This window comes from Anneissia japonica, unplaced genomic scaffold (assembly GCF_011630105.1).
Source record: "Anneissia japonica isolate Jap-2015-1 unplaced genomic scaffold, ASM1163010v1 scaffold288094_len592898_cov174, whole genome shotgun sequence".
Classification (NCBI taxonomy): Eukaryota; Metazoa; Echinodermata; class Crinoidea; order Comatulida; family Comatulidae; genus Anneissia; species Anneissia japonica.
This window is the reverse complement of record NW_022737020.1, coordinates 153,639-181,040: the sequence shown is the minus strand read 5'-3', so window position 1 is coordinate 181,040 and position 27,402 is coordinate 153,639. Positions and strand designations below refer to the sequence as shown.

At 34.5% G+C, this 27,402-nt stretch overlaps 2 protein-coding genes across 4 annotated transcripts in view; both read left to right on the top strand.

Moving 5' to 3' along the window:
• The window catches only part of LOC117117066 (pyridoxal kinase-like), a gene marked incomplete in the record, with an annotated part of 12,500 nt that extends 10,186 nt beyond the window's left edge, over nucleotides 1-2,314 (top strand). Inside the window, 1 exon segment of the mRNA XM_033261256.1 lies at nucleotides 619-2,314.
• Nucleotides 2,315-9,907: 7,593 nt separating this feature from the next.
• The window catches only part of LOC117117064 (solute carrier family 22 member 3-like), a 44,919-nt gene continuing 27,424 nt past the window's right edge, over nucleotides 9,908-27,402 (top strand). For 2 of the 3 annotated variants that reach the window (XM_033261254.1, XM_033261252.1), the window contains exon 1: nucleotides 9,908-10,115. In XM_033261254.1, the coding sequence (XP_033117145.1) occupies nucleotides 10,088-10,115 (28 nt within the window). In that variant the 5' untranslated portion in view covers nucleotides 9,908-10,087. Of the gene's footprint in view, nucleotides 10,116-26,981; nucleotides 27,180-27,402 lie in introns of those variants that run through there. The other variant, XM_033261253.1, reaches the window with a different exon arrangement.

The following is a 27,402-nucleotide window of genomic DNA, read 5'->3' as shown; positions in this document are numbered from 1 at the left end:
TAGAAAGATCTTGATATTTATCATATCCAACAAGTTTTTCTAAAATTTATTTTTAAAAATTATGACCAAGGTACATAAAGCAAACATAAAATTTTCCCACCTAGTAAAATTGTTAATATATTGCACTTTTAAAAGTCTAAAACTAACTTATGGTGTGATATCAAGTGAAGTAAAAATAATTACTGCCCTCTATAACTTTTCTTATCATTCAACAACAGATTTTTTTTATCATAAGCTGAGTGGTTTACAGTTTAATTTAAAGATAAAAAATATCTTAGTTCATTAAATTTCACTCCAGATTATTTTTTTCACTATGCTTTTAGAATTGCTAAATGAGGTACCTGTTCACATAATTATTTCTGGAGTTTGTTTAAAATCTCTGAAGTAATAGTTCGGACATCTATGGGAATAGAGCATTTTGCATAAAAATTTTTATTTAAAAAAAAAGAGTTTAAGAGGGTTTACACCTGAAGGCTGTTTTGCATAAGTAAGGCAATTTCAACCTATAGATATTTCAACCTGATTTTTTTCTCTTTTAGTTCTCTTTACTGCAAGATGATATTGTTGCCAAAAACTAAGTCTAATGATGAATTGATATCCAGTATTATATATATGTATGGTGATTGTTGTCATAAACAAGATTTTTTGTGAGAATTATAAGAAACCCATACATAAGAGATGTTTTATTACTTAAGAATTCGTTTGTGCCAGTCTCACCAAGGCACTAGTCTGTGTAAGAGTCATATTTTTTGTGATCCTATTCGATATTCTAAACTTTCTGTATACATACAATATTGCTTATAGAATGGAGAATATAGCCTAATTGTTTAATGAGAAAAACATTCCATGTTTGTCAATCAATTTCAGTGGCACCTCATAAATGTACAGTTATTCATATATCAAGTAAAATTGTATTTCCTGAAGTTGGTAAATGTTTTCATTAATAACCTTTTGGCCAGTATGTTGTCAATTATAAAATTACGTTCAATTTCAGATATCTTTATTAAATTTATGAATTCAAGAAAATTTCTTAACCCCTTGTTGTGGTCAGACTGCAAATTTACCATTTTGACAGGTCACTGAACCTATTTTGAAGTTTGGAAATAAGGGAATTAAATGAGATGTCTATGACTAAAAATTTACAAAGAGGCTTTTTAGTGTTGTTGGAAATGAATGCCTTTTGAACAGATGTATGCAACCTTGATCTAGGTTGAAGATGTGATCCAATATGGCCACCATAGATATAAAGAATAAATTACATAACTCTAATATTATGGGTTTTTTGGGGTCCATTTTCAGGCTAAACAAATAACGAAATTAAAACATTTGCCTATCTGCTATTGTGTAGGCCACATTCATTGCCTAGCTGCAGTTCACTAAGTGTACAGTGACATTAACAAAGAAGTTGGCCTTTACACCATACACACCACTCATAGAGGCAGTGCATAGCCTGTTTGGAATACAAGACAATTTTCATAAGTTTAAGTCAGTTTTCTTGCACACTGTAATTTATTGTTATTAATTATTATTTTGTAATTGTAACATTTACAATTTTCATGTACGGACAGTTAGTCATCTTGGATTTTGGAAAACATTTTAAGTTCTACAGTAATTAATTTGCACATTTTTTATGATGAAATACAAAGATACAGTAATCTTCATTCGGACAACTATTTGTTCAGTTTTATGAATGAGTAGAATATGGTAATTAATAAATTATATTTGAGTCTAATTTTAGGTACTATCTTTAATATGAATACCTGTAAGCAATAAATAACTGAAGATTGTAGACAGTAATGTAAGTGATGTAAGTGTTATGTATTAAATGGTGATTGGCAACTAACAGATTTATTTAATTTATCCAGAATTCATTTCAGTAGTGTACTGAAGTTACATTGATGATGCTTGTGTAGGTTACAACCTCCAATCCCATTGGTTAAGCTCGTACATGTTGCAAACACAATTTCCATTTGTGGAACACTGTACCATTATGAATGCCATGCAGGCATTAAGTTTAACTGCACAGGGTTGCTTTCAGTGTTATAAATGTCAATTGCATTTGTTTTGCAAAGTGTAGGCCTATATTTTACCGACTGAAACCCGAATTAGCATGTCCTTAAGGTTAGGGCTGGAGTGCGCTCTCACTAACCACAAAAAGGCTTCGTGAAAGAATAGGTCAAATAAATACTGCCTTGCATGGCATTGGCGTAACTTGTCGCAACCGTATAACCTGTAAAGCATTCAGGATTATGAGAGTGATGCAACATATTCAGGCTCAAGCATTCCAAATAAAAAAAATCCTATTTGATAAATATTTGATTTGAAATGGCTCGTTTTTTTTCAGTTGCATATAAAAACATTTTGGAAATCACGTAAGGTATCGATTCAATGTCGAATTATTAAACGTGATAGACTTGGCATATTGATCTCTAAATAAGTGCCTAACGTTTATTACAAAAACGTAATGACTTATATTATCATTATTGTATAACTTTCGGTATACAATTTAATGCCGCTCCGATTTTCTTTCCTAATCATCGTTTCTTTATTATTTCATATTTGACGTTAATTTTATTCATAACAGAATACTTGCACATACATATCGTTTTAAGCTTATTTTCTAAAATTACACATTTTTTTTTTCTTTGCATAGGATGGTCTACGTATAGTTCGTGTCTATAATTAACAGTTCAATCTTTTGTTCAATTTAAAGTCGGAGTAAATCCTGGTCTTGACTATTCTATGAGGCACCAAGTGTAAATTTATTGTTTAACACAATTATTTATACTGTGTATAATTCATTATTTAACATATAATTGAATAGATCACCCATTATTTATATATAATGCATTTATGTCTAAAAGATTATACTGTATGTAAATAATTGCATTAAAACGTTTTCAGTATTTATATATAATTAGTTTACTGATTTGATTATATATAAATAATGAAAGGGTAACCAAACATTAATGGCTGTCTCTTATACACATCTAGATGTGTATAAGAGACAGTTTCATTATTGAGGTAGAGTGCCATTATATATAAATAATGGCATCGTAGGATAGGTCGCAGACCATCACCCAGTCGAAAATGGCACAGCAAGGGATACAGCAGATTATTGAATCCAGTGGTTTTGGAAGCTCATTTCGACATTATAAAACAGCCTACATGAAGTCATATTATAGTAGCTCGATGCCTATCAAATAAGTAATAAAAATTCGCCATAATTCGTCAAATATCCGTGGCTTTAGCCCGCTGGACCCCTACCGGGACCGTAGCCGGCCCCCCTGGCCCCCAGCCAAGTGAGGCTCGATTCGCTCCACTAGCCCCCACCCCCGTCGGGGCCTTTAGCTCCACCTTCGGCAGATCCTGGCTCCATCACTGATTGAATCTGCTGTACTGCAAATTTCAAATCAATTAAGAGAGAACACCAAAATGAACCACAAAGTTGATGAACCTCGGTATTATGCCTATCACCAGCAGCTGATCCGGACATTTCCCCGAACATTGCCCCGGGCCCGGACACGACAGACTCAAATCGAGATTCCTGAGGGCCGTGGCGTTCACTTTGGGGTTCTCTCTTAATTGATTTGAGATTTGCAGTACAGCAGGTTCAATAATCTGCTGTATCCCTTGCTATGCCATTTTCGATTGATGAACTTTAGAGCACTGATGAATATTTATTACTTCGTAATTTGCATAACGAAATATTTATAAGCCATGGCTTCCTACGATGTCATTATTTATATATAATGGCACTCTACCTCAACGGTTATTTATTTATATATAAGGCAGTAAGAAACCATTATTTAGGTATAATGACCTTGACACAATAACACGTGTGCATTATATACATATAGGCCTAATGAGTTTGAAGTCCAAGCATTTATACATATAATGGTTTTGCGAAGGCTATTATTTTTATATATAATGAAATATAAAAGCAGTTTATATAATGAGTTTGAAGTCAATTCGTTATTTATATGTAATGAAATCAGTGAACTATAATATATAAATAATTTTAAGTTATTTTTCATTATTTATATATAATGATTTGTTACCTTTTCATTATTTATATATAATGGAATCAGTGAACTTATTATATATAAATAATTGTAAGTTACTTTTCATTATTTATATATAATGATTTGTTACCTTTTCATTATTTATATATAATGGAATCAGTGAACTTATTATATATAAATAATTATAAGTTACTTTTCATTAATTATATATAATGATGTGTTGCCCTTTCCTTATTTATATATAATGAAACCAGTTACCTTATTATATAAAAATAATGTTTGGTTACCCTTTCATTATTTATTTTAATGAAATCAGTACACTAATTATATATAAATAATGAAAATGTTAACGCAATTATTTACGTACAATCTTTTAGACGTAAATGCATTATATATAAATAATGGGTGATCTATTCAATTATATGTTAAATAATTAATAATATATAAATAATTGTGTTAAATAATAAATTTACACTTGGCGTCTCATACTATTCTAGAGTCACTCTCCGATAAGCTATCTTCATAAGACTTCTACGAAATGGATACCTTGTATTAGGGTCTGTGCTTGTACCCAAGAATCAAGTTGTCTTTATACCCAATTTTGTACCACTCGTTTATATTAATCGGCGTGAATTTATCCTAGTTGGAAATTTATGTTTAAGCCTATAATTAAAAAATTAAAATTCTTTTTAGCTCTGATGAGAAGCTCTAGAAACACTCGGCTGATTGAATATGTATTGATTAATAAATCTTTTTGTATGGGCAGCCGTTAAAGCCAGCTCTGGAAACACTCGGCTGATTATCTTTTTTGTATGGGCGGCCGTTGGGGCCAATATACTCTACTGCTTCTATTATACTGCCCTCATCGGAGCTTTCGAGATTACGAGAACTTGTTTAGGTAACAAAATGTCAAGTGACTTTAATGAAACACCAAAACAATTCAGGTTTCACTGATTTATAGAGGTTTTCGTAATGGATAATAGTCAAAGCCAAATGCTACCTCACACACGTCAGGTAGGGCAAACATCACTTCGTAGTGTGCTACTTACTACCAGGCTTAGTTGACAACGCTGTATTGCACGTGTGCATTCTCTAAACCTTTGTTCACACATACATACACTATCAAATAGTATGTGACAAATTTATGTGATAGGCCAATATTTGGGTGTAATATGACATCATCATGCCCATATATGGGCACATCACACAAAGTTGTCACATAACATTTGATACTGTAGTGTGGACACAAAGCTCTAAATATAGGCTACGTTCAGACCTGAGATACGCCAGGCGTATCTAACGCCGGGTGTACGTTAATCCATGGCGTAACTAGCGAGATGTCCAGACTGGGCGATCAACGAACGCTAGCGTAAGTATTCGCGCGAAATATTCGTATTCGTAATTCGCGCATTTTATTTTCTGTTTACATTTAGGCTTATTTTGATTGGTCAAATCCCGGCTGAGTTTAAAATCACTGATGCGTGACTGTCATAAATCATTGGCGTACGCTAATCTGGGGTCTGTTGCAGGATTACCGTACGCCAGTGATTGCGCGATAATACTGGCGTTCGCTACGCCGCGCCCAAGTTCACACCACTTGATTAACGATACGCTAGCATAAGTCGTTGTGTCTGAACATAGCCAAAGTGAGAAATCAATGCGTAATGAAATGGACAGTAACAATAAATACAAATGATTAAAGATGGATTAGGGAATGAAACGATGTCAAAAAGACAAAGATAGATTAACATGAAATGGTGGTTCAGTAGTAAGGGTCGTTCCCACTGACTGTATATAAATATAATGGTGTAAATAAATGCTGACGGTCGCAAATGATGAGCTTCTGCTGGATGGTTCACCCTCACTAAATATGGTTCAAATAAAATACATGAATAAACTTGTGGAGTTGTAATATGTATAGGCAAAATTTTAACATTTTAAAATAAGGCCTAGTGTTGAGTATCCATTAAAAAAGCACTTGTATTGTCTTAAAGAATAGTCCTGCGTAGTATTGTGATTGTGAACCCAAATTCAAAATTATGTCTGTGCTAACATCCTTGACTCTATCGAATAGCTGACTTTGATTGATGCAGTTTATAACACAAATGCAAACAAAGTTGTCACGCTAGTCCACACTACAGCAATTACGTAAACGTATCGATGACATGCCGTTACTACGCCTACGCGCGCGTCAAAATTTCTCCAGTTTGATTCAAGGCTTATTTGCGCAAACTTTTGCGCAAAATTTGCAGCAGACGAGATCGTTAAATAAAATGTACGCGCAAGTGTAACATGGAATGGGACTTGGAATAAATCTGCAAATTTTGCGTATTCGTTCAACAAATTATTCTCTCTTCCTCGTTGCCCATTAGGTCATTATATCGGTTTCATTATAAATGGAACCCGATGCTTTTGCTTTTCCTAAGTATTGATGGAGTTTAATGTTTAATTCTTCGTTTTCTCGTGTTTGATCCACTTTCCTTAAGAAGAGCATCGTATCAGTTTCGCTGACTTTCTTCCTTTGTTGCCCAATATGATTCAATTGCACGAAAAATGCCTTTGACTCTGACTCGTCAACCACTAACGATGGAAGCCTATACGCCATTTTTGGGTCATTGAGTTTCTCTCGAGCCTGCTTATTCCAGTCGTTTGATACAGCCCCAGTTGCTGCAATGGCGCTTTGTTGGCGTCCTGTTTGAGGCTGTGACACACCTGCGAATGATTGACTCCTCCCTCGCATGTTTCCCGTCACAGGTGGAGCGCTAGGCGACCGATAAGCCATTGCGCTCTGCCGCCTCATACGGAGGACATCCGACATGATTGCGCTTCTACTCCGACGTCGCCTAAACCGACCTGAAAATTCACCATTAGGACCAGTAAGATCTGCAGCACTGAACATTCGCATTTCTGTCTGGAAGGCTTGCGCTTTAAGAGACGCCGTAGATGGACCAGAACGTGTATCATGCATCGGCATCATTAATGGAGGATTTGCCGGTGGTATTGATGTATTTAATTTGATCTGGTGTTGAAGTCCCAATAATTCCATTGTATTGGCGCTTGCAGGAGGTTTTCCTGCATCGTCCTTACAACTGCTTCGACGTCTGCCAGAAAATGCATTTCGAAATGTAGGAATAACCGGGGGAGAAGGTCGTTCTGCTCGAAATTCATCGTCGTCATCGCTAGAAGACTCATCATCTTTAGCTATTGACATTTGAGTTCTTCGAGAAGGTGTTAGCCCGCTGAATATTAAGTTTGGTCTTGTTTCATCCTGATTTTGATCCTCATCAGTATCTGTGAAATCATCTGACTCACTTTTAGAGTCAGTGGCATTACCAGCGAAGACAACGCGCCGATCTGTTCGATTGGGTTGTGCAGTTGTAGGGCTACGTAACGCAGACTTACTTGGTTGTCCTTTAGTTAAGGTTTTGGCCCCTTTTGGGCGACTTTTCACCTCACTGTCGATATATGCTATCCGAGGTTGGCTCCGTATTCGAAGTTTTTCCTTCTTCTGTGCCTTAAATTCAACTTCAACTTCTTGTTTTTCTCGATAAAGTATCGACATTTTTATTTTCATCTGTTTCTCAAGATTAATAATATTTCGAATGTACATTGATGTAAGTTTTGCATTTGCAAAATGAACTTTCTCCATTCTGTTCGGAGATTTCTTCTTTTTACTAATTTGCGCCATAGTAATGTGAAGCGCTTAGAGGCTTTGTTAAGGCATTAAGCGCTATATAAGAACGACATACTGTATTATTATTATTGTGATAGTGCCAAACTTCCAATGACATTAGTTATTCGACATTAAAGAAATAATTGCAGTTGATATTTACAATCTAGAGTCACGAACTGCTACCGCTCCTTAAAACCAAAAATTTTTTGTCTCATAAATTCTGTTACTGTAGATTGAATATAAAAATTATATAAAACATGAAAATCCTGTCAGATCAGTCTGTCATCACAGCAGACGTCACACCATTGCTGCGATATACTTAGCTTTTCTGTTTTGTTTTAGTGAATCAACATGCAGTTCATCTCAGCGGGTATTCGTGTTGTTCTTTTTCACTTGTCATTTCCTCGAGATACGATATCTAAATGTACTTCTGAGACACGATCTCTAAATTTACTTCTATACAGCATACAGTATGTGCTCCGAAATGAAGTAATTATGCCTATGATGAGTTACAGTGTGGAAGCAGCCGTTCTTGTAACACATTATACATTTTTAATACTTGGATAATTATTTCGAGGCCCAATACGTTCAATACAGGTACGTACATTGGTAATCGTAAAGTGACCAAGCTTTAATGGTCGTCAAGTTGGCTGTTATTGAAATCAAATTTTATCCATACAATAGAAGTATCAAACAAAAAAACTACACGTTCCTTTATTCGAGAACTCTGGTCGTCGTCACATAAAAATCCATAACTAAATATTTACTTAGTGGCGTCATTGAAGTCTTGTGGATCATGTTTCTTTACACTAAAAGTTTTTAAGAAAAGAGAGAAAGGAAAATCGAAAACGCCAATAGCATTGTGGGTATTTGCCAAAGATCTTATAAACACAAGATAGCGTTCTCCGCGATTTACGCGTGCAAATTCTGTAATAAGGCATGAATGGCGCCCTCTTGCTAAATTGGAAACTTTTGACCCTTGACCGCTATCCTCTGACCATACATAAGTTTGAAACGTATAACCGTAAACACATTATAGACAGATATATATATATAATTACTAACATGCACTTGGATGCAGATATTTTCTAAATGAGTACAAGAAAGATAGGCTGCACACATGTATATACATTCATAATTATAAGGCTTTGTTATATAGGTCTACATCTACAACAACTTAGTACTGTAAGTATTGAAATACACGCCATTGTGTTGGGATTCAATATTTCGACATTAATTGTGTCATTATTAGTACTGTACATTGTATTACTACTGTGTTTTCTTGTACTCGATGCGAAGACTTTTAAATGGTTGTTGAATTACGTAGTCTACTAGATTAACATCTGATGTACATTAGATTGATTTACTCACCATATGAGCACGCGAATTTGTTTTGTTAATAAACTCTGTGGTTATATAGGCTCATATATTTAGGCCTTCCTTAATTAATTGCTTTGTATTGCTACACTCGGCTAGCAACAGGCATGCGTACTTCTGCTTAATGAATAAATGGCTGCTCAAAGGATAATAAATGAGTAGCAGCACATTACGGCTTATCACAGTAGTAGAACTGAATTTTATTGTACGCGGAAAATATACGTGTCCAGACAGATATACATCATGCCATTAACGTTCATTTTCTCTATACGTAGAGCACGTGGTATTAAATTATATATCTATCTAACAGCTGAATCTAAAATCAGGTCGTGTTAAAATCCGCTCTATAAAGAGACTACTATTTAATCCCATATCACCGATCAAGCACGGTAGCAAACATGATCAATGCAAAAAAACGAAGAAGAAAATAATTTTCATGAGGCGGGCTGGTATACGTGGAAATTAAGTCTGTAGGGATGGATGATAGCAAAGAGAATGTAGGGCGTAAATTGTTCCGTAATAAATAATTGTTTATGAATCATACAGGCGTGCCAACACTTAAGGATATTTCATCTCACAACAAATTAAATGAATTTGCAGTAGGAAATTTTGCCAAATTATTTTTTTCTTATCTTAATATAATGCTAACACATGGAAAATCAACCCAGATGCGTAAACGTTAAATCAGTGAATGAAAGATTGACGTTTGTCTTTCGTAATTTATACAAAAACAGGAAAGTGAACATGAAAAAGTGCGCCCTCCAACATTCGCATAATTAATGTTCCGTATTTATTACGAGGGATCGTTTCTAATTTACAGACGACAGGAAGCTGTTGAACGTTGTGTGCATGTATTGATACCATGTAGATATTCGATATTATATGCAATTCTTAAATATATAGGCCTACATAGTATATATATATATTGACGAAATATTTATAGATACAATATCTGGAAGTCACCCTGTAACTTGGCGCCGTGTTTTAGCCTATCTGCATCAAGTCGCATTCTATGGAACATTTCAAGATTGAATCTGACGGTAAGTGGCGTAATAAAACACCAAATCCCAGCCAGAGAATAAGTCTTAATTCCTCTATCTGCTGATTTAAATTTGTTAAGATTATGCCAGTGTGTACGCAGAGTCAGTGGTGGCTCTAGAAATTAAAAGGAATCCCATGCTTAGGGAAACATAAAACACATGGCTTAGTATGGCCCAAATTGTGATTTTATACAATATTAAGGATTGACAATCTAGATCATGTTATTTATACAGGCAATTACTTTTTTTGATCCGACGACCTCGTCGTAGCGTCAAACTATCGGGGGTCCCGGCCTGTCCAACAGGGAAAATTCACCATTCCCCCGCTGGGAAGCGCAGAGTGAAGGACGTATTCACTTTTGAGATGATCTTTCCGCTAAGCCCCGCCCTGTTCTAATTTGTCAGTTGTTGATTGACACTCTTTGAAGGTCCATTATATCTAGGGTGGGATTAGCGCGGTTTTAAGCCGGCACTCACAGCGCACGACAGTCGTCGGCCGACGAGATTCTATGGAACGCAAAGCCACGACGCGCGTACGTGCAACGGATCGTTTTAATGATATGAAGACCCGTTCAGACTGCTACCGATAATCAGCAGACGGTAACGCTCACATGGAGTGGATTTGGATTCGTTGGCCGACCGTCGTACGACGCAGTGAGTGCCCGGCTTTCCACATGCAATGTGTGTGTACATTATGGATGTATAATGTTATACAGTAGGCCTACCTCCATGGTGTACATACAGGGTGGAAACATAGTACCACGTGACGGTACACACGGTGTAGACAAGGCCACTGGTGTGAACTCAGGAATTACACTGCTTTCTGTTTGAAAGACGTCTTTCATAAACACAATATAGATAAATACTATTTCAATACTGGTAATTATTAACATGCAATTTGGGCGATGTGGATGGAATAAATCATAATGTCAGTGATAAGTGCTGATAACTGGACATCAATAATTAATTATTAGCCTGTAGTCCTAGGTCTGGTCGCCAAAATGCATTCTTAGTCAGAAATTATAAAAAAATTAAAGTATACAGTACGGTATTTAGTTTAATCAATCTGTAAAGATGATTACATTTTAGATACACATTCAAAATGGGATCGAGTATTTTATTTTTTATATAAAATCATTTTTTATTAAAGAAAAATACAATAAAAGAATGTCACAAAAAACATGTTTTACATTTTTGTTTTTATATATTTTCTGAAGTATATAAATGCAAAGATACAACACAATGTATAGGTTAATATATGAAAAATATACTATATTGCGAATATCGTACTTAGTGTTTGAAAAAAATGTTTACGTAGGTTAGGTATAAGGAGATATCAGACAGAGTAGATTTTATTGCTTAAAATAATGATAATAGGCCTATATAACCTACATATCATGGAATTATCACTAATATCTCTTTGTTTTCAACAATGAATATCTCTTTACATGTTATCTCTTTGTTTTTCGATTTTGTATTTCTGAGTTTTAAATGGTTTTAATGTATTCTCATGTAACTCAGCGTTAATGCTGCCATTTGAAATTGAATAAATATTGAAATTGAAATTAACTCCATGATGACCAGTGGTGGGCATACAAATCGGTCGGAGGGCCAAAGTGAATTTTTGGTTTTACACCCAAATTTTGATGTTTCCAGTCCCTTCCAAAAACCTCCAAACACTGGATTTACACCACTTTATTCTCACTTTTAATGTTACTTTTTACATATGATCGCAGTTGGGCCGTAAAAAAACAAGGTGTTATCAACCAATGTTGCTTGGCGTGCCGCACAAATATTGTTTTTAATTCATTTTCGCGGGCCGCAAAAAATCGGTGTCGGGCCGCTTACTTTGCCCACCTTTGGCCTAGACCTACATGTAGGCCCATGCTTCACCTGGCAAAGCCAGCATATTGTGACAGAAGTTTGGCTGTAATAAACGTTGTATCGGTCTGTAAAATGTTGTCTGCTTCAACTTTATTACAGACTAACACAGCTATACAGTACATTAGTATCTGCTATGTGATTCTAGCCTCACACCGGGCAAGAGCAACCACTAGTTACCCTCGCCCAACGAAGTGGGGTGAGGGTATTGCAATGAGCTCCGTCTGTTGTCTGTCTTTACCCTCGCCCAACGAAGTAGGGTGAAGATGCACGTTTTGAGTGTAAAGATAATCGAACTTATGGGGTTCGAATCTCACTCTTGCTTGGTTTTTTTTAAATTATTATTATTTCGTTAGTTTTATTATTTGTGCATATATATTAAAGATTTAAGAAAAAAAATTGTGAAAAATAATGAAATGAAGAAATGTATTCTATAAGACGTCTGTGAAAGCCGATTTTGAGATATGCTGCACAAAAAAAGAAAAAAAAAAAAATCACGCAAAGCGTTTGATTAGGCCTATCTTTACACACAAAACGTACATTTTACCGCTCGACCACATTTTACCTGACACATATAGCCAGTAATAATTATTCAACTGTAATACACAACAACCAGTGAATACAAAGATATGGCGCGACAGCAGGGCTAGGGTTTGTTATCTCAGATTATCTTGTTGTGGTCTCAGGTACACTGCTCTGAAATATTTTAAAAGCACACCACTAGGAATTTTTCGCTGACTACTGTAAGCCCTTATTTTCGTGCGCTCTTAATTTTTTTGAACTATTTTGTCAGCCATTTCAGGTTCATGATGAGTGTGCTTGTCTTCTAAGCCATCCCATTATTATACTGTCATCATATTCATATATGTAAGACTGGTGACTGTCCTTGTAGAATACAATATGCGAGGGTTATATAATCTTAATCTGGCTTATGCCGTCCTGTATATTATATAATCAACCAGATTACAACAGTTTAATTACTATACTGTAACAGCCTCAAACGCCGGGAACCAGCGTAGATTTTTTAACCAATTTCTAAATACGCCATTTTGGAATTCATCCTAATTATGACTGTAAACACACGCGTTACAGGGTTTTTTGGACTCAAAATATTACGTATACAGGTATGAATAGCACGTCTTCCTCTAAAATTTTAGACTTATACTAACTCTAATGCTTACAAAAACTTAAAGATCAGTCTACCTAAGCCTAGGCCCTCGGCATACCCTAGTCTAGGCCTACCTAGATAAACAACTTTCGGCTCGATCATGTGTGGAAAGAAGCCTGGCTTAGGGGCGAAGGGCCTAGGTATTTAGAATTGCCAAGAGGCTCCCTACTTTAAGTGTCATAGTGGGTCCACCTAATAGTACCTCCTTGGTGTTCTATTACCTCAGTGCAGGCCTATTTGAATTCAATATTTCTACTACTAGCCTCCTATATTAGGCTTAAGGCCTACTATAGCCCTATGTAGACATAGGCCTATCTAACCTAGACTCGATTTCATTCCAGAGGTTCAACCTAACTACGCCTAGGCTAGACTTGCCCCCCCCCACTCCCTCCCGTCCTAGTCCAAGACTGGCTTAAATACTATATTATTTACTAGATTTACTGCTCAGTTGCAGCTAACTGGTTATAATATTGGTATTCATGTTATCAGTTAAAAGCTAGCCTTGGCAAGGGAATAAAAAAAAAGGTCCAGGGAGGAAATTTTACAGATTGACCACCTAAGCCCCACCATGGTAATTTTGAAAGTATTGATAATTTATTATTTAATTTTAATCATACAGGTAATTTAATATGTCAGCTGCTCTGTATTTAGATATTTACATTGATAATAATAATAATAATAATAATAATAATAATAATAATAATAATAATAATAATAATAATAAATAATAATATGTGATCTGTGATAACATTAAAAAAAACTATAAATCAGATGTTGATCAATTTAGGAATGTTGCTTGTTTGTAAAATATTTGCAACTTATTGAAAACCAATATTTTTTTCATCTATAGTCTATTCATTTCATCCATCCATCCATCCATCCATCCATCCACTCACTCATTCTCTCACTAATTTACTCACTCACTCACTCATTCTTTCATTTATTTATTCACCACTCAATCAATCACTTATTCATTCATCTATTTATTTATTTATTTATGCATTCATTCATTCATTCATTTAATAAATAAATAAATAAATAAATAAATAAATAAATAAATAAATAAATAATTAAATAATTAAATAATTAAATAATTAAATAAATAATTAAATAAATAATTAAATAAATAATTAAATAAATAATTAAATAAATAATTAAATAAATAAATAAATAAATAATTAAATAAATAAATAAATAAATAAATAAATAATTAAATAAATAAATAAATAAATAATTAAATTAATTAATTAATTAATTAAATCATTCATTCATTCTTTCATTCATTTTCATTTATTCATTCGATTTTATTTATTTATTCATTCATTTATTCATTCATTTTTAATCATTCATTTTTATTCATTTATGCATTCATTCATATTTTCATTCATTCATTTTCATTCATTTTTTATTGAATATGGTTATAAAAACAAATGTGTGTTTTCTTCATGATTGAAACTAAAAATAATTTTTTGGAACAGTGGCGGATTTAAGGGGTGGGGGGGGGGCAGCTGGCCTTGTCCCCACCTAAAGTTTTCAAAATAAAAAAAAATGGAGAAAAAAGGAAAATTATACAAGGATACAATAGTGATACTAATAATAATATTAGTAAATAAAAGTATTATTATTATTAATAATAATAATAATAATAATATTCCATCCATTCGTCCATCCATTTACTCACTCATTCTCTCACTCATTTACACTCACTCATTCTCTCACTCACTCATTCATTCATTCATTCATTTATTCACCCACTCACTCACTCAATCACTTATTCATTCATTATTTCATTCACTCATTTATTCACCCACTCACTCACTCAATCACTTATTCATTCATTCATTCATTTATTCATTCATTTTCATTTATTCATTCGATTTTACTTATTCGGTCATTCATTCATTTTCAATCATTCATTTGTATTCATTCATTTATATTTTCATTCATTCATTCATTCATTTTCATTTATTTTATTTATAGATTACTCTAGGCATTAATTATGGTTATAAAATACGTGTGTGTTTTTTGATTAAAACTAAAAATAATAATTTTTTGGAACAGTGGTGGATTTAAGGGCGAGCCTAGCTGGCCTAGTCTCCACTTAAAGTTTTCAAAATTAAAAAAAAATAGATAAAAAAGGAAAATTATACAAGGATACAAGAATACAATATTAATAATAATAATAATAATAATAATAATAATAATAATAATAATAATAATAATAATATTAGTCATAATAAAACTAATAATAATAATAATAATAATAATAATAATAATAATAATAATAATAATAATAATAATAATAAAATATATTCAAATATATTTTAAGAGTGCTGAGTGTGCCATTTCCAATCATCTAAAGGTGCAATAATCATAAACTCACCTCAGCTAAAACCGGGGTGGGGCTGAGGTGACACACAACCTGTGGATTGGTCCCTCCCTGGGCCCCCTCTATTACAAATTTCTGGCCGACGCCGATCAGGCTTAGTAGTTATCCTTGGTGTGATCACATAAAAATTACTCCTAATTCATAATAATAATAATTGTGTTGCTTATTCTTTTACTAATCAGTAAAGTGCTCGAAACACGAGTACATACCGTATATTATACAATAAATGACAATGATTATAGGCCTATTTACACAAATTGCAGGTATTGTGAAATATGCAAATACTGTAAATAAAACATGTGTTATGAATACATTTCCAATAATTATATGCATTATGTTTGGAAATAGACCTATAAATTAATTAATACGGTTTCGAATAACATACGGCTGGTGTACATTTAATTACAATTAGAAACCAAAAATCGCATTAATAAAGTAGTTATGACGCTCTGATGAATTGTACTAGCACCACTATTATCACTGAACAGCTCAGGTAGTTACGCCACCGCCTCTATAGATACCAGTTGACAACTGTAGAGCTGCTACCCCCTCTCCCTTAAAGGGGGGTGGGGGCTGACAAAAAATTCAACGTTAGTTTGTGATAATGAACCACCCAAACATGGTGGTTCTGATGTGAACATTTTTTTGAAAATAGATGATTCTAGATACCCAAAAATAGCAACTGGCAACCTGAAAAGCAGCTACCCATATCCAACCCCATGCGAAGGGGCAGATCCAGGATTTAAAACTGAAGGTAGGAGAAACCCATAACTCGCAGCATTATTGTGTGAATTGCGTATGGGGGTGCCGACATAGCGGCAGTGGGACGTTTATAGCAGCTACCTGTTCACAATTATTCCACAACGACAGGGGCTGCTGAAATGAACCGTAGCATCGGGGTAACCCCCTCCTCTTCCGAAGGATGCAATGGGTTCTTTAAAGTGCACACGAGCCAGATGTGTACATTGGACCTCCATTTCAAGTCCTTATCTGAGAAGACTCGGTTCTACCAACCGAACCTTTGGGACGAGGAGCGGCTGGAACCCCTGCCTTACCTCTCGGCCACTCAACTCGCGCCACTAGTGAAAAGTGGACTAGCAGTGGTGGCGCAAAGGGGGGCACAGGGTACTCCCTAGATAATTTTCTTTCCCCCAAGTTTTCTCCCCAAGAAAGAAGAAAAACCATAATTCGTTGGAGAGAAAAAGAAATATGTATTTTATACATAGGCATTAGTAAACTATCTAGGCCTATCTATAAAATCGATTAAATAAGCCTCTGAAACCACTAAATTGTCTTTTTTTTTTGGTTGGGGTGGGGGCTCCCCCTGGACCACACTCGGGCCACCCCAGTGTATTTCCCCTCTAAAAGTTTACCTTTCCCTCACTTTCCAACACCCCCAGATTTCAAACCCTGGCGCCGCAACTTTTAACTAGATACCGGTACTGTATCATATCCCATCCCATCCAAAAAAATGGCTCCTATGCTTGGGAAAGAGCACTTGCATACTTAAAAAAATGAATGTATTTCATTCTAGGCCTTTTAGAATTGCAAATGATCAGGGCCTGCTTGTCCCGTATACCTTAGTGTGGTGATGACAATTTGGCCGACTGCAACCCACAACCTTTTATAAATAGTTAATTGCTATTTTATATTTATACCTCGTCCTCTAAAGATTTTCAAATTCAATCTTAATTACTAAAATTTAGGATTGCCAAACAAGTTGAAATGTAGATAGGCAATACAAAATCAAGCGCATGGTGTAGGCCCCTATTAAAAAATATAGAACATTAAAAGACAATCTGACGCAAACATAAACAATAACTTCATATAGATATCAGTTTATTATTTTAAAAAGTAATATAATTGAGAATAAACGGTCCGACCAAAGCCGATGCGGCCGGTGCGGTACCGACGGCCCTGATGGTGGGCCCAGAAAAATCATCACACAGGTTAAGATTGCCATTCCTGGACAAAGATCAACACCCAAAATAATGAATATAAGTCACAATTAGTTTTTTAAATAATGTAAATAAGACAGTTATTGGAAAAAATTATAGAAAAATATTGTTTCTAAATTTCTTTATCAATGCCATGACTAGATGGAATATATGATGCTTATTCCTCCATGAATGCTAGAAACACGAACACATTATATAATGCAATATGAATAACAATGACTATAGGCTTATTATACAGGTATTGTGAAATAGATTATAATAAAGATGTAGGCCTAATTAAATAAAACATGTGTTGAATTATACACGGGGTATACTACCATATGCATTAATTAATAAACCTATTAATTGTCTTTTGAATTAGGCATACAAGTAAATACGTTAGAGTTGTTGTCTCATGCTCTTTCACACATTCACGGTTTTTGGTACGATAGAGCACGGTTTTTAAAAGTTCTAAAACCTTGCTCTAGCCTAAAATAATGACTCGTACTCAAAACATTTTACGTTTTGTCAAGATGTATTAAGGCAGTGCGACTACATTGCTACGTTCGAAGAATAACGATAGAGTAACGACAATGGTAACATTTGTAACGACTTACTACGAATTACCAGGACTGTGTTACGACGTCACTACAATTTTACGAAGACGGAAGCACGACGTTAATACGATTTACCAAGACGCCTGTTTGATTTAACTATTAACTAATCGTGTTACAAAAAGGGCGCAATTTACGAATATTTGAATGTTGTCGTTTTCGCCATTGTGGTTGATATTTCACCATGTTCAAAACCTGCAATATTATGTTAGCTGCTACTCTAGGTCTGTGACCATTACGAATGCACAAGACGCCATCACGACAACGACGACAACGTTAAGAAACTCGTACGATACGCTACGATGAATTACAATTGACAACGACATTTAGTACAAAACGACTGCGATTTTCAATCGTAGCAAAAATCGTGAATGTGTGAAAGGGGCATTTACAGTACAATTTGAACCTCACTTATAGATTTTTGTCCCGGGACTCTTAAACCACCGGGGCCTCGGTTCACTGAACCACCAGTAGTTAGTGCATGTATAATTGATTATTTTAAAGTAAACAATTTTAAAATTATTAATAAATAGGCCTATGCAATATTATATAAAGATAAATACTATCGATCATTGGTTTATTAGATTGTTTATAAGGGGATCCTGGAGATCGGGGCCCCGGTTCAATGGTCCGCCTGAACCTGCGGTAGTTACGGCTCTGTTTAATTACTACACCGTTCGCGAATGTTTTGTGTTTGTGCTGAGTTAAACCGGATCTTTCGAATGAAACTCCAAAGATCCATTTGATTATCCCACTGTTTCAAACATGTTACACAACCGACGAAACCAGATAATTACATGTGACGTGTTTTAAGTGATTTCAACTCTACATTGAATTAGCTCATTTTCACCAGGCGATGAATTATAACAATATGCTCGAATCCTAGACATCATATTCTATATAGCAATGCTGGTGGCAACATAAATTCATAATTAGCAGCATCTATTATGACAGTTTTGAAGCAATAAAAGAACAAAATTGTAGCGATAGCAACATGCAATGACGTTGAATAGACTGTCACACGCTATGATCATGCATTCTGCCACGTGAACAGCATCGAAGCCAGTCGAAAACGGCGAGTTCAGGATCTTTGCACTTTAAACATGATGCATTAGATACGTGTCCAACATTGTATATGGTAACATCTGCGTTATGATTACCTACTGACGAAGACGACGTCTTGGAGTCATTAGTAAAACAAGAATCAGTTGTAACTGTAGGCATATTAAAAATTATGCATGAAAAGCAAACATAGGAATATAATTTGATAAAAAGAGCATTGTATACTAGTAGGCAGAGGAAACCCAACAATAGATATATACAAATTACAATAACGATATCTATCAACTACAAGAAAATATCGGCGTATGTCAGCGACGATATACATAATTAGTATGGTAATTGTTATATCAACGTGTTTAATATACATAATGAAACAAAAAGTACAATACTGTGTTTCGTTAGATACGACCCCGGCTACACATAACGCCTCCAGGTGCATGTGATACACACATTCATAATTGCATTATAATTTTAGATGTAGCACTTATATTGAAAGTACTGTAGTTATTATTATAATATTCCCAACACTGCTAGTAAAATCGACATGGCATTCATGCAGTGTACAATATTTAAAATCACTAAAATTGACTATACTGACCTTTCACCCACAACACAAGGCGTTTCATATCTTCAAAACAACTAGTTTGTAGTAATTTCATATTGAATGTACGTCATCATAATATGTGGGGTATTCGGGTCCAATTTCGTCTTGGTTCGTATAATAATGTTTATTTGCTTTCAAACTCTGTTGAACCTTGTAGTTTCCTTAGTACAGTAATAGTTTTTATTTTTGCGTCCCAGTGGGTACATGGTTTAATTGCGATACGTTATGTGTTGTAGCTGAATTATGAATGAGGCCGAATCTGTTATTATTGTAGATGTCCTGTTTGGTGTGTTGAAAGTTGCACTAGTTTCTCAGTGTAAACCAGGTCACAATTTCTGCAAGCAATTTCGTCTTTCGTCTTTCCTTATTTTGTCTTTGAGTTATAAGTCATTCACCTAGTCCACTGACCTATGAAGGTCTTTAATTTTTGTTCTTTCAGTGTTCCTTAAACGTTTGGCCATTCCGTGAACATCGGAAACTACCCCCGTTTCTTCTGGATTTTTCGTTTTGTCCATTTCCACACTGTGTGGGCTTGACAGCGTACGTGGCGTGATCAGACTGATCCGATCGTCATTAAAAAATGATCCATTGCGCGCGCCTGGTTGCGGTATGTGGCCGAATTTACAAAATTAAGCCCTATATAACATTGCTACACTGTCGTTACAGTGTTTCGACTGTTCGATTCAACCGATAATCAGCGTTGCAGAAAGCAATCATAGAAACCAGGCATTAGGCCTACAGGAACATTAAAGTGTAAACTCTGAAAGAGGTGGGCATAGAAAAAAAAATTATATAGCATTCTAGATTGGTATACAACAGCTGTCGACATATTGGGATTTTGTCGTTTCCATGTATCATACCTGATGACAAAACGTATAGGTCTAATATAACAAAAATAGGTCTATTATAGTCATATATACGGTAGTGTGTCTTTTTATGGTTAATAATTCAGATACATGGTCATTGCAGTGTGGCATCAAAGCCCTGTCTAGCTTATCAAATTTCCTTTGACAGTCATGATGTGCCTATATATGGTCATGATGTGATGTCATCATGACCATATTTAGGCATATCACATGTTTTTGTCAAATACAATTTGATAGTCTAAACAGGGTTTTGGAAGTCGTCAATGTGCCACCTTCAATTAGCCAAACATTAAGTTCATTACTTTCACCATACCTTAGTAAGTTTGAAATTGCATCGTTTTATTTCAAATTAAAAACTTTACCTGCCAGGTAAATCGCAGGCAACTACACAGATTGAGTTTACGGTGCAATGAGGTTGTACCATTCAATGTAAGATATTATAACACGTGAAAAGAATTGTCCCAAAATGTATTAGTAGCGAAAAACAAATTATATATGTATCAGTAAAAACCACGACAACATGTTGGGCTGCATAGAAAGACAGCTGTTCAATTTTGTACATTTTAATACTGTTCCGACTTTCTGACACTGCAAATTTGAAAGTCAATTATCAAAATTAGTTTTGATGTCTCCTTGTGACACAAAAATAAAAATAAAATAAAGAAATTTAAATCATAGCATTTGTAAGCCAAATACTCTTTTAATACATTCGTTTTGGTTGTTTTGATAACTCTTCAATACTTTTTTTTTCATTTTTCTGTTCTATGTAGGTTTCCTGAATATGTTTATGGTTAAATTTAAATTTAAAATTTCAATATCTATAAAATAATGAATAATTGATTAGTAATGATTAATCACTTTAAATTGTGGATAAAGCATTAAATTGCAATTAAAACGAATATATTTGTGTTTTCGTACCGTACTGTAACTTTTAAACTTATTAATGCAACTGTATATAGGCCAAATGTTTTAAAATTATTTGTATTGAACTTAACTTATTTATCATGTATTGTTTCCTATTATCATATTTATTCAAGATTTATTTCCAATATTGTGTGATTAACTTATTTGTTTTTTAATATTCATTATATGCATTCAAAATATATACAGTACAGTCGTATTCAAAATATAGGCATGCAACTAAAGAAAAACTATCATGGTTCGAAATATGATTAAATTCTCAATTTCAAAAGAAGTAATGAAAACTATACAGTCATTACACATAATGCATTATTAGACATTGATTGAAAACGAAGAAGAATGCAAAGACAAGCCAAATAGTCACTCATCGGCAATCTCGTTTCGGAGATAATGGCCAAAACATGTTGGAATGTCAACAATCACTAATGCTACGGTATGTTCTCAAACGGCTGCTGACGGTTAGCAGGATCCGGATCCTGCTAACCGTTAGCTGCCGTGCGTCCATACGAGAAAATACCGATCCGGATACCAAAAATATGATGATCGAATCACTGGCCAATAAGAAACTGGAAATTGTAAACGCGATGATGCTTTTGACAATGATGATAATGATAATACTGAGGATGATGATAATGATGGTGTTGATTTTAATGGTAATTTTGATGATAATAATGATAATGATGACGATGGTGAAAATAATGATGATAACGATTACGATGAAGATGATGATAATGAATGAATGATAGGCCTACTAGTAATAATAAACGTGTAAAGATAAAACGACGGATTATAAAGGGTGATGCTTATAACTATGACGACATAGTTTAGTGATGATGAAGATTGTTATGTTGATTTTGATGATAATGAAAGACAATGACAAATAAGGTGATATTTATAATAAAATGATGGTGCTAGTCATAAAAAATAAATAAAAAATGATAATTATAATGGTAACTTCAATTGCATTATTATTAAGAAAACTTAGATAATAATGATTATGATGATGACGAGCGATGACGACAAGATGGTGATAATGTAGATGACGACGAAAACGATGACAACTACGTTATAATGATATAAAGATGACGATGGTAATAATAAAGATGACGATCATGATGATGGTGTTGATAATAATGACAGTGACATTGATTATGATGACGTTAATGAAGATGATGATAATAATGTTAATGATTTTGATGATAAAAAGTACCACTTTTTATCATTATCATATCCAAGTGAAGGGACGCTAGCTCGCAAAGTAACGGTGATTTACTTTACCGTAATTGTTTTGCTTTGAACGTTTCCAGTTGGGGCAGGGGCGACTGGGGAAGCTTTTATGGGGAGGAGGCGCACCCACCCACCCCTACAGACACCACTGATCTGTTTCTCTACATAAGGTCATTCTCACTAAAGTATAATAGTCAGAAGCAGTTTAATCAAATTTCATCATCATTATCATCGTATTCGTTGTCGCCGTCGTCATTATCATCATCAAATCGACATTAATTTCTTCCAAAAAAAAAAAAAAAAAAAAAAAAATCCAATAACATAAACTTAAACTAAAGCCTTATAATGTATGGAAATAATGGTAACGCGGGATTGAATTATATGGAAAAGGGCATGCGTACAAGGGGACCCCAGACGAAGAGAAAGTTATACTGGCACTTGTATCGACTGAATAATAATTAGTATTACAAAATTACAGTTGTTTCAAGTTAGGGAACATAAAGACACAAACATATACCACATACACCCCAAAAATACACACGGAAAAGACAACACACACAAGTAAAAGTCACGTATAGGATCAACAAATATAGTGCAAAAATTAAAAAAAGGAGTGCCTTTTCCGGCCATACAAGTAGTGCCACAGACACAAATCTTCTAACTTCAGCCCCAAGCACGATGCAGCTGAGGTGGTCTGCACTGTCCTCCTGTACGATTGGCTTTCTGGCCCCAGGGGTTCCTTTTCTCGAAATCCCACCACATCCTCTCCTTCAGATATTAGAACAGCATTCGTTTATGTAGGCCCTATTATGGTTAAGCATAAACAAATTACCTCTTGTATATATTGTTGTATTGCAATTGTTATTGTGTGTATGGTGGATAATAGCTCTTGATGGCTGATGAAGCAATAAGTATTAAATACATAAAGTAATAACACAAGTGGATCGATACGTAACTTATAGTAATTTTAAAATGTATATGTTTCCAGCAATAACACATTACACGCACATATAAACAAGAAAAAGTTTATTACAGAATATAAGGTGTGTTTGTATAATTTTAAATGTTCATAAAGCCTCCACACAAACTTTGTAATCGATATACAAGATAGGTACTATTACAGAGTATATGACAAATAATATTCTTAAATGTCATTATTATTATTATTATTATTATTATTATTATTATTATTATTATTATTATTATTATTATTATTATACTGTAAAGAGTATAGACTAAAACTACTACATAATAAAGTCAGAACAAAAATGTGTATCTGAAAGTGAAGATATTTATTCGGCAATCACAAACAGAACCAAGGTTATACAAATGTCAGTGTTTCAGTGTGCACACGGTGGCTGCCACCAGTTTAGCAGACTAAGCTAGCTGCTTCTCCCCCCACCCCCCCCACCTCCAATGTGATGGCGTGTAGAGTGCATACCATCTTGCAAGTTCATCCCTAGTAATGTAGTTTTAACATGGTATGTGCTCCAGGAAGTGAGCTGGTACCTTCCGGCATGCAAAAAAGGAAGTCTGTTGGTCACAGTGTTGATGTGTATCAGTATAACATCTGTCTCTTATACACATCTAGATGTGTATAAGAGACAGTTTATATGGTGATGGTGAGTGGCCCCAAAGACCGTTTGTATAGTGGTGGTGAGTTTGTTATACAGGGACCTACAGTATGCCGTTAAGCGTTATTTCATATTAATCAAAACAGCCCAAAGAGAGCCACCAGCAAGAAAATTAAGCTTGGTTATAAAATAAGCATCATTTACTGTATACAACGATCCCACCGCCCCTTACAAAAAACCCCCTTAACTACATTTTTTTCAGTTCATTACTACAACTATTCTGAAGACTGTTGGAATGTGAGTATTTATGAGAAGCCCCGGTTCGCAAGTGAATATGGTTACCAATCACTACCATCATTTTCAGCAATGGCAAACATTTCTGAGTCTTCCGATTGGGAATTTAACAGTAATTTCAGCCTCCATAGACAACATCATCCCAAAGGTAAAATTTAGTTTTCTTATTTTTTGCCATTTTTATCCAACCAAAATCATTTGTTAAGAGTGTTTTAAAGGAACCTCAACATTTCATGACCCAAATTATTATATAAGCCATTGTAAACAAAGCCATATGAACAATGCATTGAGCCTGTCTCTTATACACATCTAGATGTGTATAAGAGACAGGATAGAAGGAGATGGAGGGAATATTTGTAAGGAGACAAAGAAACATGCTAATAACAAAGAGCATTAAACAAAGGAGTAATAATAATTAAAACAACCAAGTAGACATACGGTCTACTAACTACAATACATAATACTGTACTACACTTCTAATAAATTTTTAAATCAAATATTTACTTTATATTTTAATTTCTCGAATAGATGTGGCGAAATGCGTTCTTCTTTCTTCATAATCTTCTTTATGTTAATTATACAGTAGGGAACTATCATAGTACTTTCCTATAATAAAATACTAAGAAAAAAATTATATTATTAATATTGATAGCGAACATGATTAATATTATACGCTAGCTAAGCCAAGCGTGTGTCTACTTTCGAAATAATAACACATTTCAATTTATTACTGTAAGCTGAAGTCAGAGGTAATCTGGTTTCGACCAGTTTAGAGTCACTATAAGATAGGCTGCACTGTAAAAACAGCGTGGAGGATTTAAACGCAAAGCTCCACGCAATGTTGTCCCGTCTATGGTTGACACGTTTTAAAGGCAGCTAAACGTGTTTAGATATACCTTAACCTGAGGTGTTTAGCATTAGATGTGCTTAGGTAATTGATATCATTATGTCAAATACCTAAGTACATTTAATTCTAAACGCGTCAAGATCAGGTAGGATCTAAATCCGTTTGCTTTTAAACGCGTCACCAAAAACGGGACAATATTGCACAAGCTTTGCGCTTAAATCTCCACACTGTTTTTACAGTGTACCGTATATTCACGAGACTTCTACAAATGGATCAGCCTTGTTCGAAGCAAGAAAATCAATTTCAAACATCAACAATTTCTGGAAACTGTCATTATTCATCCTCACCATGTGGCTAAACCAACTGAGTAAGAGATTGTGAACATATGACTTCAGATTTGGCATAAATTGCTAGTTTAAAAGGAAAAGGATGAGCTGTACGCGTGTTACTCGTTAAAATACCACTAAAAGACATCTTACTGACATACATCTTGTCACGTTACAACACTCAGAGAGACGCATAAAAAGCGTTATAATTTTTATAGTTCGTATAGTGAATTTGAGGATTTGCAGATATAAAACTCACATCGTTTTTTTTTTTGTTTTTTTTGTTTTTTGTTTTGTTTTGTTTTTGGTTTTGTTTGGTTTATTTTGCATTCAACTGGCAAGTTGTCCTAAGATGTGGGTTGATTACAGAGATACACGATGGCGTGCATTTCAATACTTGGAGTACTGTATGTATTATACGTTCTTATTACAGAGATTAATCAGCAGAAAATGAATAAATAGAAAAAATTTATATATAATAAATCATTGGAAAGATTACAGCTAATTTCATACATTAATTTATTTCACGTTAGTGTGTACATTGAACTATGAATTCGCTGAAGCATCCTAAACTAATTTTAATCATAATCGAAATTAGTTCTGATATGTTGCTACACATTGTTGTCGGTGTGTTGAATTACACCACATAATCAACATTTAAATACTGATAGGGTTTACTAAGGCATGTGCCTAAATATGGATTAATTAATAAATTAATGATTGATTGAATGATTAATTAATTGATTATTTATTCGAAATTAAAACACATACAATTCTAATATGCGCTAACTCCAATGGCGGATCCAGGAATTCGAAATAAAGGGGGCCCACAGAAGAACTTTCACAGATGGAAAATCTATACTAAAAAATATGATTATGGCACCTCTAGATGGTCGGAAATGGCACAGACTCAAAATTTGAGAAGAATTTTCTTTTTTATTTTCAAAAAAATTAGGGGGGGGGGGAAATCGGCTGTGTCCCCCTTGAATCCGCCACTGAATTTTACTATTATTTTACAGCTTCATAAAATTCATAAATAACAACTACAATATCCGACAATTAGTCCGGACTGTGGAGTCCAGCCTATTTCCGCACGAAAAGTGTCGCACGCCCTCAGTCAGTATTTTTTATATTTTAAGTGAATAGTCTCGAAACAAAGGACTCAGTCGCGAGGTTGGATGATTTACTGGTAGGTGAAGGTTGAGGATTGCTTTAAAACTATAGGTCCTACTAATATAGTCTGCTGTATATGAAATACTAAAGAAATGCAATAATCAACACCTTTTGTGGATTAGTTGGCTGATAGTGGTTGTGTTGTTCCAATCAGCTATGTCATCTGATGGAAAGCTTTCTGGTGAGTTGATCAATAGGGATTTTCCGTAAGCATGATAAAAGCATTTTTGTGTTAAAAGTGAAAACGATATAGTGAATCTGCTGTCCATGGTGATTTATGATGTTCGTTGTCTTCTATTCCACGATGTTGGGTTCAAATCGCGTGAGAAACGTAGATTATTTTTCTTACAGACTCCAATCCAAATCCGATAAGAAAGACTTGTTTTGCATCATCATTGTAAATG